Here is a 12,814-nt window from a genome sequence, read left to right on the forward strand (position 1 = left end):
CAACCAGCTCTTGACATCTTGTAGTCACTGGACACTCTGCTTGCAACCAGCTTTTTCTCCTGGAGAGCCTTGCTTGGACAGGAGACAACATCCCCATGGCAGCGAAAGCTGGACACATGGCATGGGGCCACACGTGGTGTGTGATGGCTTCATGTTAAGGTGGATATACCAGCAAGCTTGGGAAAAGCATCTTGCCTCTCCCTCCCTGATGAGCAGGAAGGCAGATGTGTGGGATGGCTTGAACTCCTGGCTGTGATGTCCATTAGAGCAAGGGTCTGGTGGCAGGGAGTGGGACTGGACATGCTCTGACCAAGGGGTCCAGTGCAGTGTGCAGAGGTGCCACTGGCTTTTCTGCAGCTGTGGCCTGTCCCTGGGGTGCCAGAAGCTCTCAGCAATGGGGCAGACCTCCAGTTTTGTAGTTTGCAACTACCCTGGCAGCTCAGGAGCTGCCTGCAATTCCTCCCTTCTTATCCTGCCCTTCTGACCAGCTCCCTGCCTTCACCCTGTCCTGCCAGCTGAAGCTGCAGCAGGCTCACGCCATACCTGGCATGCTCTTCTCTTTACCTGGGGCATCCCATGGCAGGAACTGATGGCAGAACTACCCTGGCTTCTTGCTGCTCGGAGCTGGGACACACCATCCAAGGGGCACAGCTGCATTCCTGCGTGCCTCTTTCATGACTGTCCCCCAGCCCAGCTGCCCCCAGCACTGTCCTTGCAGAGTGAAGCCCTCCAGCAGCTTCCCTGGGTTTTCCCGCCCGGTCATGCAAGCCAGCTCCATCATCCCTTTGTGTTGTGCTGCCCTTTGTGTGGCTTCCAGAAGGGAAAGCCCCTGAAAAGGGGACATCTTTAAAAGGAGGCTGCAGTTTGGCTCTGGCTTTAACCCCCCACCCCACAGCTGTAGGATCCTGGCTGTGGGCAGGGGTGGGCATCGAGCTCCTTTGCCCAGTGACACTGCTGAGGACTTTGCATGAATCACCAGGGGACGGAACTTTTCCCAGGCTGGTCGGGGAGTTTCCTCGTATGTGTCACTGGTCCCTGGGGGGTTCAAGGGGGTGCCGATGCATGGCTCTGTCTAGGGGTGTCTTATCACTGGGGCTGTTCCCGAGACCTGCTTTGCAAGATGGGAATTGTGTGCTGCACTCTCAGCTTGGGTACCAACACCCTCATCCCCAGCTGAGTCACTCTGGGATTTGGGCAGCCCCATGTCCCCACCAGACATCCCAGTTCTCATGCTACCCTGCTGGCTACCCCTGCAGAGGCTTATGGTGACTCTTCATGGACAGGAGCCAGTTCCATCTGCTGGGGCCCTCGTGGGGCTGTGGGACAGGGCAAGGGGTGCACAGTCCCTGGTCGCTGCCCTAACACGGTTCTCCATTTCGTGTCCCCTCCAGAGTTCTGCAGACTGCACTGCAGTCGGGAGGAGGCTGAAGAGCGGGCTGCGCCTCAAATCGTGAGTGTCCTGGCAGCCCTGTGGGATGGACGTAGAGGCTCAGGGTGCCTGGCCAGCTCAGCACCCTGCAGCCTCATGGGGAATTTGGGTTGGGTTGAGTCCTCTTCCCTGCCCTGCCCTGCCCCAAGCATCTCCCCTCCACAAGACCCCTGGCTGTGTGGCAGTGGGAGGGTTTCTTCAGCACCTGGGGAGTAGTAAAGTGGGTTCAACCCCCCAGCAAAGAAAGGGATGGGAGATCTGGGGAGGGATCCACGTTATCAGGAACATTGACAGCCTAGGGCTGCGTGCTCTCCAATCTGACACCAATCTTCTCTCTCCAAGGCGACATCTCCGGAGCAGCCTCCGGAGGGGCACCAGGTCTCCCACAGCACCCTGGGCCACCACCACTGTCAGCCATGCTCTGCTGGGCAACTTTGAGGTAACAGAGCCCACCTAACAGGGGGAGGTGGGTCCTGGGGACTCCTGGCTGGACTGGCAATGGGTGTGAGAGGCTGAACCTGATGGGCACCTGTCTGAGGGGCTGGGCTGATGGAAGCCTGGATTTGCGGCTGGGCCAATTGCCCCCAAAAGGCGTGGCATGCAGTGGCCATCATGCAGTCACCACCCAACAGCAGGATGGCTCAGCCAGATCCTTGGGGAAGGCACCAAAACTGGATCCTGCTGAGATGGTTGCTGCGAGGCTCAGCCAAGGCACTCTTGCTGCTTCACTGTGTTAGATGGCTGGTTTTATCCCTCCAATTCAGGGTGGGTCTCTGTCAGAGCCAGGGCCCCTCATGGGTGGTCTTTGGACATGTGAGGGCAAGTCAGACAGGTGGGTGCAGTGGAGGTGGGGATGATCTCACCTGGAGCTTTGAGGAGGTGGGGAAGGACTGATGTTTGAAGCTCCCTAAAGGTTCCCTCCCCTCTCAGGAGTCCATCCTGAAAGGGCGCTTTGCCCCGTCGGGGAGGATCGAGGGTTTCACGGCCGAGATTGGTGCCAGTGGCTCCTACTGTCCCCAGCATGTCACCCTGCCTGTCGACGTCACCTACTTCGACATCTCCGAACACAGCGTGCCCTCGCCTTTCCTGGTGCGTGGATGAGGGAGGGCTGGCACTCTGCGGGGTGGGGGGGGATGAGGGGGACTGTACCTGGCCCCCGAGGCACCCTGGGCACGGCCCCTCTGCGGAGAGCGTGGCTCAATCAACCACCTACCTGTGCAGATGACTGTCTGTGCCAGGAGCAGTCTTTAACCCAAAAAGCAAAGAGGGAAATAAAGAGAGCATGTGCATAGGCAGGCTGCTGCCCCGATGCCTCATGGTTGTGGCTTCACTGTCACCTCCTCTCTGTCGCTGCTTGTTCATTCCCTGGTTTGGAGAGGAACTGAGCTAAGCGTCTTCTTGCTGACTTGTGCCAGGTGTTCCCAGAAAAGGGGGGTGGGGCCCAACCTCGTGGTGCGTCCCAACTGGGCTCTCCCGGGGCTTTCTTCCTCTCTCACGTGCTGTTTCTTTTGCCTCAGGGAGTGATTGACTTGGAGGCCTTGGGAAAGAAGGGTTACAGTGTCCCCAAAGCTGGAACCATCCAAGTGGTGAGTCATTCCCTGACCTCCAGGAGCACCATGGGGACAGGGCTGGGTGGGCTCTGGTTATCCTTCACTGGGCTGGGTATGCACCATTATGTTGTTAGGCAACAGAAAGCTTGTGCAGAGGGGGTACATGGCCACCAAGACAGCACAGCAGAGTGGAGCATGAGGTCCCAGGGGTGCCAGGTGGTGGGAGGTGCAGGGAAGGAAGAGATTGGTGAGGAGAGATGGGAAAAGAGTGTGTACATGCAGTGGGGATGGGATGGGATGGGATGGGATGGGATGGGATGGGATGGGATGGGATGGGATGGGATGGGATGGGATGGGATGGGATGGGATGGGATGTGTGGAGGTGGGTGCAAAAGACTGACCTCTGACCTCCAGGCTAAGCCCTCTGGGGCTGGTGTGGGGCTTTCTGGATCGTTGGGTCGGCTGCTTCTGCTCCCAGGTGCCCCATCCCTTCTCTACAGATCCATCTGTCGATTTTCCCAGTCTCACTCCCTACCCCTCTGCCCCCAGACCTTATTTAACCCCAACAAGACTGTGGTGAAGATGTTCTTGGTGACGTACGACTTCCAGGACATGCCAGCCAACCACATGACCTTCCTACGCCATCGCATCTTCCTGGTGCCCGTGGGGGAGGAGGAGGGGGCCACCACGGCCTCCAGCGACCCACTGGGCACCAGTCCACCCCGCAGGGTCCTCTGCTACCTGATGCATCTGAGGTAAAGCACCTGCCCCAGGGTCATCCCTGGGCTCCTCTCCCAAGTGTCCCTAGCCTGCTGCACCAGAGGAAAGGTGGCAGCCTGACCCTGCCACCCTGGGGAAGAGCAGGGACCAGCTGCTCCTCCAGGGAGGTTGGAGCTGCCACCCTGCCCAAGGGCAGCTGTCTCTGTCCCTCCTGAAAGCAACCAGAGCGTGGCCACCTTGACCAGAGGCCAGAGAAGTCAAGGGGGTTGTGACGTGCACTGAGGCTGCCCTGCCGTTGTCTGGGAGCCTGAGGTCCCTCCACCCTGCTTTTGTCTCTGTGCAGGTTTCACAGCTCCAAGTCAGGGAAGATCTACCTTCATGACGACATTCGGCTGCTTTTCTCCCGCAAGTCGATCGAGGTGGATTCGGGGATCCCCTACGAACTGAAATCTTTCACAGAGATGCCCAGGAACCCCTGCTACTCGCCCCGGGCCTGACCTTCCTCACCCCCCAGGGCTGCTGGGGAGACTCCAGCCCAGCAGTCTGGGGAGAGATGAGTAACAGGCCAGCAAGCAAACACTGCTTTGAGACATTGCACATCCTCCCGATCAGCACGGACACCACACCCTGCAGCAGGGCTGGGATCACCCAGGGGGCTTTACCCAGAGGGGTAGGGGCTGGGGAGCAGCCCTAGCACTGCAGGGACATGCCCAAGCCTCCTGCTGGTGCTGCTCCCAGCTTGGAGACTTGTCTGTGGCTGAGGTGGATGGGAAGTGAAGAGTTGGGCCTGGGCTCTGGGTAAGACTTACCCACACTGGTCCTGGGGCTGGGAGCAGAAAGTGTGGAAGAGTTTGTATTTATTAGTATTTATTGTTGCTGGGAGCGCAGAGGAGGCTCGTGCATAGGACCTGAGGTGCTGTGCTTGTTCTTCCCCCTCACCCTACCAGCACAGGGCTGCCCCTGTTGGGGCAGGGCTGTGGGAACTGGGAGGGTGACTGGGGAAGGGAGAGTGATCCACCTCTTGGCCAGGGTGCAGCTCCCAGGCCAAGGCTATGTTTGTTAAAAGACTGGGAGAGACTGGGCCTTGCTGGGCACCAGCTAGGTGGGGCCAGCCCCACTCCAAGCAATCCTCTGACTCCTTTAGGGCAAGGCAGACCCCATGCGGTCTGTGGCAGTCAGGGAAGTGGCCATTGCCCTGGTTCCTAAGGTTCAGAGACACGGCTGTCACGTGGATGGGGATCTGGGGCTCTTTGCAGAAGCATTGGGGATAGCCCTCTCTGGGCAAGAGCCTCCAGAGCACGTGCGCCGCGGATCTGAGAAGATTGCCAAAAAAAAGGAGACTTGCACCATCTGCAGGTGTGGGGCCAATCCCATCCAGGAGGCAGTTTTGGGCGGGGGTGTGCCAGCAGCACCATGAGGGTCTGGAGGATGAGCAGCAGCTCAGTCCCTGGGAAGAGGGGAAGGAGCAGGGACATCAAACTCTGGGGCCTGGGCTGGGCTGGGCCCTCAGGAGGAGGTCTGGGGGTGACCTGGAGCACTCTGGGGAGCTGCAGGCCAAGCCCAGGGAGGGGAGAGGGGCAGGGGTGAGAGGGTAAAACAAGCTGGAACATACCCTGTGTGTATCCCCCCTCTGTCCTGGAGTCTCTGCAAGCCTCCCCCCTGCTAGCCCGGGCTGGGGGACACCCCCCCAGACCCAGACACGTCCCCCACCGGCTCCCCGGGCCCTCCTGGGATCCCGTCGCTTCCCACGGATCCCGGGCTGGGGCGTGGGGATGGGCCGGGACAAGGGGAGGTTTGAGGGGGAGGTTCTGCTCTCCCCTGCCGCAGGCTGGGAGGAGAGTGGGGGCCTGAACCCCCTCACCCACACGGCGAGGTTCTGAACCCCCTCCCCCTGGGGCTGCTCCCCCACACCCGGGGCCCTAACCCTCCACTCCAAGGGACTGACCCCCCAAACAGCGGGGGACTGAACCCCCCAAACACCGGGGGACTGACTCCCCAAACAGCGGGGGACTGAACCCCCAAACACCAGGGGACTGACCCCCCCCAAACACCGGGGTCTGACCCCCCCAAACACCAGGGGACTGACCCCCCCCAAACACCGGGGTCTGACCCCCCCCAAACACCGGGGGACTGAACCCCCCAAACACCGGGGTCTGACCCCCAAACACTGGGGACTGAACCCCCAAACACCAGGGGACTGAACCCCCAAACAGCGGGCCTGCCTCCCCCCTCGCGGGCGCCGGGGGCCGCCATGACACCCACCCCCTCGCCCCCACGACATCGGGGCTGCCCTTTACGCCGCGGGGGTCGCGAAGGCCGTGCCGGTGTTTTTTTTTTCGTGTTCGTTTCTATTTTAATAAACGACCGTTTGGAGCCCGAGAACAAGCCCGGTGCTGCCGCTACTGAGGGGGTGGTGCTGGGTTGGGGGGGCGGAACTGCGGGCGGCCGGAACGGGAGGGCGCGGGCGGCGGGGCCGGCCGGGCGGCGCACCCGGAAGCGGGGCGGTGCGGGGCCTGGCGGGGTGCGGGAGCGGCGGCGGCAGGGGCCGAGCGGGGCGGCAGGGCCGAGCGGAGATGCTGTCGCGGGCGGGCTGCGGGCCCGGGCCGGCCTCGGGCCGCTGCAGGTGCGGGGAGTGACGGGAGGAAGGGGGATGGCGGGTTGCCCACGTGGGGAGTGCCCGGGTGCTGGAGGGGCCGGGGTGGGGCGGGTGGAATATGGGTGGTCTGGGCTGGGTGCGCCGGGCTGAGGAGAGAGGGGGTGTTGGGGGTGTGGGAGGGTGCTGGGCGAGAGTAGGGGTGCGAGGGCAGGGGGGGTGCACGGGAGGGATGGGTGCGGGGGGTGTTGGGGTCCCCTGAAGTGTTGGGGTCGTGGAGGGTCTGCAGGGGGAGCTGGGCAGGGATGAGGGAAGGGGGTGGTTCTGTAGGTCACAGAGGACAGGAGGTATTGAGGGGGCTCACTGGGGTGGTGATGGGGCTCGGGGAAGTGCTGGGGGTGTGAGGGGGTCTGCAGAGGAGCTGGGCAGGGACGGGGGTGAGGGCCGGGGTGCAGGGGAGGCTTGGGGGAGCATTGGGGGTCTGGGTTGGTGCTGGGGAGCTGGGCAGGGATATAGGGGTGTAGGGTAAGGAGGTGAGGGGGGTGGTGGAGAGGGCAAATGGGTGTGGGGGGACTGAGGAGGTGGAGTGTCGGTGGTGTTGGGGTTTGGGTGGGAGCTGGCCCGGGAAGGGGGGTGCAGAGGACAAGTGGGTACAGGGGGACTGAGGGGGGTGGCTCAGTGGAGGGGGTGTTGGGGGTCTGGGGAAGTGCTCATGTGGTGGTGGGGTGCTGAGGGACAGGTTATTGAAGAGGGGTGGCCTGAGACTGAGATGACAGAGAGGGCTGGGGGGAACAGGCCTCACCAGGTTATAGGGGGCTGATGGGGCAGAAGAGACACACACACACACCCCTTCCTTGCCCCACACATACCTTCCTTGCCCTTATGGTGGCAGGGAGGCTTTACTGCCTATTCCAGGGGGGATGTGAGAGGAGGTGTGCAGAAAGCTCTGGCATGGGAGTGAGCTGCCCTGCACTGTGGAGAAGGCTGTCCCTGTGGCCCTGGCCTCATCCTTGTGGCAGCAGCTGTGTCCTCTTAGAGAATGGGTTTGTTTGGGGCATCAGAGCTGCTTCCTGCCCTGGAGCGCTGCCCACGATCCCGGAGAGCAGAGCAGGTGTAGTGCTGGTCTCAGTCCCGTTCCTTCTCCGTTCCCCAGCACTCCCAGCAGCTGAAGGGAGCGGCACGGCTGGCCCCGGCTCCGTGCCGCTGGAACTCCGGGCTGCCCGTCAACATCGGGGTGCTCTTCGTGCCCCAGCAGGAGGCCTGGGTGGTGGAGAGGATGGGCAAGTTCCACCGAATCCTCGAGCCTGTAAGGAGCAGCTTTTCTCCCCTTCTGGATTCAGCAGGTTCCTAAAGCTGTAGCGAGGCGCGTCCTTTGCGCGAGGATCCGAGGGGTGGTGGGCTCGTTCTCCTGGGCTGAAATCCTCTTGGCTGCCTGTGAACTCATTTCCCTTGGTGGGGGTGTTGAAAGCACTGAGAAACCAAAATTCCCTCTGTGTGTGAAGTGTGCTCGCTCTGCCTGCAGCATCTGTAGTGTGTGGCGTGGTCTTTGTTTGCACAGTTCTCCCTAGTCTGATTGTCACCCATCTAATCCTGCCCTCTTCCCAGGGCTTGAACTTCCTAATCCCTTTCCTGGATCGGATTCGTTATGTGCAGAGTCTCAAAGAAATCGTCATCAACGTCCCAGAGCAGTCAGCTGTCACACTGGGTGAGGAACAGCTTACATGTCTTGCCCCTTCCCTTCTGCTGCATCTGGGGTGAGCAAGGGGCAGTGTGGGGAGGAGTGGAATTGACTCAGGCTCCTGCATTCAGCCCCATCTCTTGACACCCAGACTTGGGCATAAAATCACAGGATGGCTGGATTGCAAAGGGCCTTAAAGATCACATTATTCCAACTCCCCTGCCATAGGCAGGAACACCTTCCACTAGACCAGATTGCTCAGGGTCCCATCTAGCCTGGCCTTGAACACTGTCAGGGATGGGGCATCCACAGCTTCCCTGGGCAACCTGTGCCAGTGCCTCACAGCACTTACAGTAAAGACTTTTTTCCTAATATCTAACCTAAACTGCCCTCCATCAGCTTAAGGCCATTTTCCCTTGTCCTGTCACTCCATAGCCATGTAAAAAGTCCCTCTTCAGCTCTCTTGCATCTCCTTTCCAGCACCTTTAGGTGCTGGAAGGCTGCTGCTGTAAGCAGGGGGCACCCCAGGAGGTCCTGCAGCTGCCCTTTGCTGGGTTGAATGCACCTGACCAGGAACACATTTTTCAGATGTCTTCTTTTACTGAACCACAAAAAAAACCCCAAAAAACACCTCTGTAAAAAAGATTTTAGATCAGGTTAATGGATCTAATGCTAATGGACAGCCATTACATTTCTAGTTTCCAATGTTTTGTTTCATTTTTTCCCCCCTTACATCTTTATTTACAAGAACTACAGTGTGAAATGTTTCTATTTGGAAACCCGAGACTTGTTTTGTATTAAAACATTGTAGTGTTTTTCTGGGGAATGTTAAAGTCATTTTTACAAAGTCTTTAGACGAGGAGATCCATTTCAGCCAATCCTTCTGTGCCATGCTGCTATAAAAGGAAGGAAAGGGGCAACCCTGCCCAGCTGTGTTGTGGAAGAGAGGGTTGTCCACGTTTTTTCTTTACTGCTTCAGTAAACAGGAGCTGTTGTTCTCTCCTGGCAGATAATGTCACCCTGCAGATCGATGGTGTTCTCTACCTGCGGGTTATGGACCCCTACAAGGTACCATCCCTGCCCCTCAGGCACCTCTCTCCTGGCTCTGCCTGCTCCCTGCTCCCCAAAATGTGTGCTTTAGCCTCTGTGCCCTGCCTGGTGGGTGGGCTTAGCACCCTGACCCCTCCTGAGGCTCCAGACTCCATGTTTTTGGCAGGGATGTTTTGTTTTGTTGTCGTGTTTGTCCCTCCTGCCTCCTTCAGGGTCCCTCTTGGCACCCCTATCCACTCTGTTTTGTGCTTCTGCTCTCCAGGCCAGCTATGGGGTGGAAGATCCTGAGTATGCAGTGACCCAGCTGGCCCAGACCACCATGAGATCTGAACTTGGCAAACTCTCCCTCGACAGAGTCTTCCGGGTGAGCTGGGGAGGTAGATCATGGAGCTGCCAACTTCTCTGGAGGCCCTGGGGCAGCCTGCCCCAAGCTGATACACTTACCAGCAAAATGGCCTTTGCTGAGAGGGCTTCTGGCTTCTGTTTCAGTTGACGTATTGGTGAATCCATGGAGATGGGTCTTGTTTCCATTGTTTTTTTAACAGGAGCTATTTTTTGCCCTGCCCTGGGTTGTCTGGAAGGGGTGATGGGTGGTGTGTGCCCGGACCTGGCTGGTCCACCTGCGTTTCTCTTGAGCTGGTGATTTGTTGCTCAGACTCAGTGATGAATGTCCCTGACCTGGTTCATGGGGTGCCCTAATCCTTGTGCTGTGTTTGCTGGGCAAAACCTGAAGGTGTTGGCATTCCTGTTGTGTCCAGATGTACACTGGATGTTTGTATGCCATCAGTTTCAGTTGGGGGCCCTGTTCTCCCTAGGAGATGGTGACCCCTTCAAGAGCTGCGGGAAAACACCTGACCCTGCCTGATGCCTTTGGAGATGTTATTTTTCTGTCACATCTTGGCCTGTGCCAGGGGGTGTCTGTTTCCCTCCTGACACTGTCTCATGCTAAGCACCTCTTCTCTGCTCTCTGCCGTTTCCTTTGTGCCTCCCAGGAGCGGGAGTCCCTCAATGCCAGCATTGTGGATGCCATCAACCAGGCTTCAGACTGCTGGGGCATCCGATGCTTGCGCTACGAGATCAAGGACATCCACGTGCCTCCACGTGTGAAGGAATCCATGCAGATGCAGGTGTGGCTCTGTGGGAGGGAGGTCTGGAACAAGAGGGAAATCTCCTCTTCCACACAGCTTCATCGTTACCTGTCCACAGCTGGCAGCACCGGCTCTTCCTGTGTGAGGGGCACTTTGGTTGCAGACATGCAGTTAGTGAACTGAATGAATAATTCCTGTCCTAATTTTGGCCGTGGTGGCCCCTGCCTGGTACACCCAAGCCTTACCAGCTCCCTGTAAAATCCCTACTGGGCTTTGTAGGGAAGAAAATCCCTATAGCTGAAGGTCTCTCCTTGGGAAAAACTGGGCACGAGATCTCCAGGCTGGAAGGGAAGGAGGGGGAAGCAACTGTCCAGTTGGGCGTGGATGGGGCTGGGGCGGGCTGTGAGGCCTGAGGAGCAGAAATAGCCCTCAGCAGGACCATGCAGTGTTCTGCAGCTGCATTCGTATGCTTTGCTGAGCCATGCCTGCCCCTCTGGGACCCGGGAGTGTGTCCTTGCCCCAGTGCAGTCATGGCAGGCTGGTGTCTGACCTGTGTTTGCAGGTGGAGGCGGAGCGGCGGAAGCGGGCGACGGTGCTGGAGTCGGAGGGGACGCGGGAATCTGCCATCAACGTGGCTGAGGGCCAGAAGCAGGCCCAGATCCTGGCGTCAGAAGCTGAGAAGGCTGAACAAATCAACAAAGCTGCTGGTAATGCCTTAGGGTAGAACATGTGGGGATCTGTAGCCATCTGGACGGAGGGGTGATGCTGCTGGGGAGAGACCACATCACTGTGGGCCAGGTGTCCTGAGCCGTGCTGGTTCTTCCTTGCTGAGGCCTTTGTGCTGAGCTCCAGCTCGTGCTGCTGCCCCGCCACAGCCTTGGGCAGCAGGAGGTGTGTGGCAGTGCTGCTGTTGGGGAAGAGAAGACTATGCATGCATGGACTTGTCTGGATTCACTCCTTGAAATTTTCTGGATTTGCTCCTGGCAAGTGCTTTGTGGCAGTTCTGACATGTGCTCTGCTGTGGTTCCTTGCAGGAGAAGCCAATGCCATGCTGGTCAAGGCCCGGGCCAAGGCAGAGGCAATACAACTCCTGGCAGCTGCTCTGTCACAGCAGGTGAGTGACAGCTCCTTGGGGCAGCCACTGCCTTGATGCCGGCACGGGGGGAGGTGACACATGGCTGGGGTGGCACGTGGCTTTCTCCTGGATGCTCCCTGGCATTTTCAGCAGCAGGGAATGAGGATCTTTGCTGTCCCAGCTGGAGTGGGCTGCGGTTATGGGCATGGATGAGCTCTTGGTGATACATGACTCATCCCTCTCTCCCCAGCACGGCAGTGCTGCTGCCTCCCTGTCTGTGGCAGAGCAGTATGTGAACGCCTTCTCCAAGATTGCCAAAGACTCCAACACCGTCCTGCTGCCCGCCAACACCGGCGACGTCACCAACATGGTGGCACAGGTCAGTTGGTCACTCATGTCCCGGGCTGATCCAAAGCAGAGTGGGCAGCAGGTCAAGGGAGGGAATTCTGTCCCTCTGTTCTGCTCTCGTGAGACCCACCGGGAGCACTGCATCCAGCTCTGGGATCCCCAGCACAGGAAGGACATGGACCTGTTGGAGTGAGTCCAGAGGAGACCACCAAGATGCTTAGAGGGATGGAGCACTTCCCCTGTGAGGAAAGGCTGAGAGAACTGGGATTGTTTAGCCTAGAGAAGAGGAGGCTCCAGAGAGAGCCTTCCAATACCTAAAGGGGGCTTACAGTAAGGATGGAGAGGGACTTGTACAAGGGCACCTAGGGATAGGACAAGGGGGAATGGCTTCAAACTGAAAGAGAGTAGGTTTAGATTAAATACTAAGAAGAAATTACTTACTAGGAGTGTGATGAGGCACTGGCACAGGTTGCCCAGAGAAACTGTGGATGCCCCATCACTGAGGTGTTCAAGGCCAGGTTGGATGGGGCTTTGAGCAGCCTGGTCTAGTGAAAGGTGTCCCTGCCCAACCCCCAGAGGGGTTGGAACAAGATGATCTTTGAGGTCTCTTCCAAGGTTAAACCCTGTGGTGATTCTTGCCCCAGGGAGGTGAAGGTGGCAGCGTGCTGGGACCTGACCCTCTCCTCTCCTCCCCTCCTCATGACTGTCTGGTTCCCTCCAGGCCCTGGGGATATACACCACACTGACCAAGCCACAAGCTGTGAAGAACCAGGACGAGACTCCCCCAGCCCACGAGGAGCCCCAACCTGCCTCCATGGAGATGCTGAAGGCAGAGCAGGGCAGCTCCAGCTAACGGGGCTGGAAGGATCCCGCTCCCTGTCCCGAGGTCTGCTCCGCAAATGGCAGCCCTGTCCTGCCACGGTCAGATGCTCTTCTTCCCTTAGTCCCTATTTTGTATTTGGATTTAAATCATGTAATAAATGGTACCGGTGCTGCTGCAGCACGTTCCCTTGTGCTCGGGGGCCTGACCCTACCCTCTGATGCCAGAGGGGGACCATCCATGCTCAACAGTCTCCTGCCAGGAGCTCCCATGGACACGCAGTCATCTGCAAGAGGAAAAAAATTGGAAATTAGGAAGAAATTCTTTACTTTGAGGGTGGTGAGGCACTGGCAGAGGTTGCCCAGAGAAGCCGTGGGTTCCCCATCCCTGGAAGTGTTCAAGACCAGACTGGATGGGGTATTTGAATGGTCTAGTGGGAGGTGACTGTGCCCACAGCAAGGGG

At 58.7% G+C, this 12,814-nt stretch overlaps 2 protein-coding genes across 7 annotated transcripts in view; both read left to right on the plus strand.

Annotated features, from left to right (window-relative positions):
* Nucleotides 1–5,845, plus strand: part of ATOSB (atos homolog B) — a 38,137-nt gene extending 32,292 nt beyond the window's left edge. For all 4 annotated transcript variants that reach the window (XM_050329577.1, XM_050329579.1, XM_050329581.1 and 1 more), the window contains 6 exons: nt 1,392–1,450; nt 1,772–1,868; nt 2,360–2,518; nt 2,947–3,015; nt 3,529–3,734; nt 4,043–5,845. In XM_050329577.1, the coding sequence (XP_050185534.1) occupies nt 1,392–1,450; nt 1,772–1,868; nt 2,360–2,518; nt 2,947–3,015; nt 3,529–3,734; nt 4,043–4,196 (744 nt within the window). In that variant the 3' untranslated portion in view covers nt 4,197–5,845. The remainder of the gene's footprint in view (nt 1–1,391; nt 1,451–1,771; nt 1,869–2,359; nt 2,519–2,946; nt 3,016–3,528; nt 3,735–4,042) is intronic.
* A 1,266-nt stretch (nt 5,846–7,111) lies between these two features.
* STOML2 (stomatin like 2) lies at nt 7,112–12,531 on the plus strand. Of its 3 annotated transcripts, XM_050329582.1 has the most exons (10): nt 7,112–7,403; nt 7,548–7,598; nt 7,898–7,997; nt 8,980–9,038; nt 9,283–9,384; nt 10,013–10,147; nt 10,671–10,815; nt 11,143–11,222; nt 11,434–11,562; nt 12,253–12,531. In XM_050329582.1, exons 1-10 carry the CDS (start codon nt 7,332–7,334, stop codon nt 12,382–12,384), a joined length of 1,005 nt encoding a protein of 334 aa, XP_050185539.1. In that variant the 5' UTR covers nt 7,112–7,331; the 3' UTR covers nt 12,385–12,531. The 3 variants fall into 3 exon arrangements, with proteins under 3 accessions (XP_050185539.1, XP_050185540.1, XP_050185541.1); XM_050329583.1 differs by lacking the exon at nt 7,112–7,403 and having other exon boundaries at nt 7,438–7,598; XM_050329584.1 differs by lacking the exon at nt 7,112–7,403 and having other exon boundaries at nt 7,534–7,635.
* The last annotated feature ends 283 nt before the right edge of the window (nt 12,532–12,814 follow it).

The sequence above is a fragment of the Myiozetetes cayanensis genome, unplaced genomic scaffold, assembly GCF_022539395.1.
Source record: "Myiozetetes cayanensis isolate MyiCay16 unplaced genomic scaffold, myiCay2020 scf4, whole genome shotgun sequence".
Classification (NCBI taxonomy): domain Eukaryota; kingdom Metazoa; phylum Chordata; class Aves; order Passeriformes; family Tyrannidae; genus Myiozetetes; species Myiozetetes cayanensis.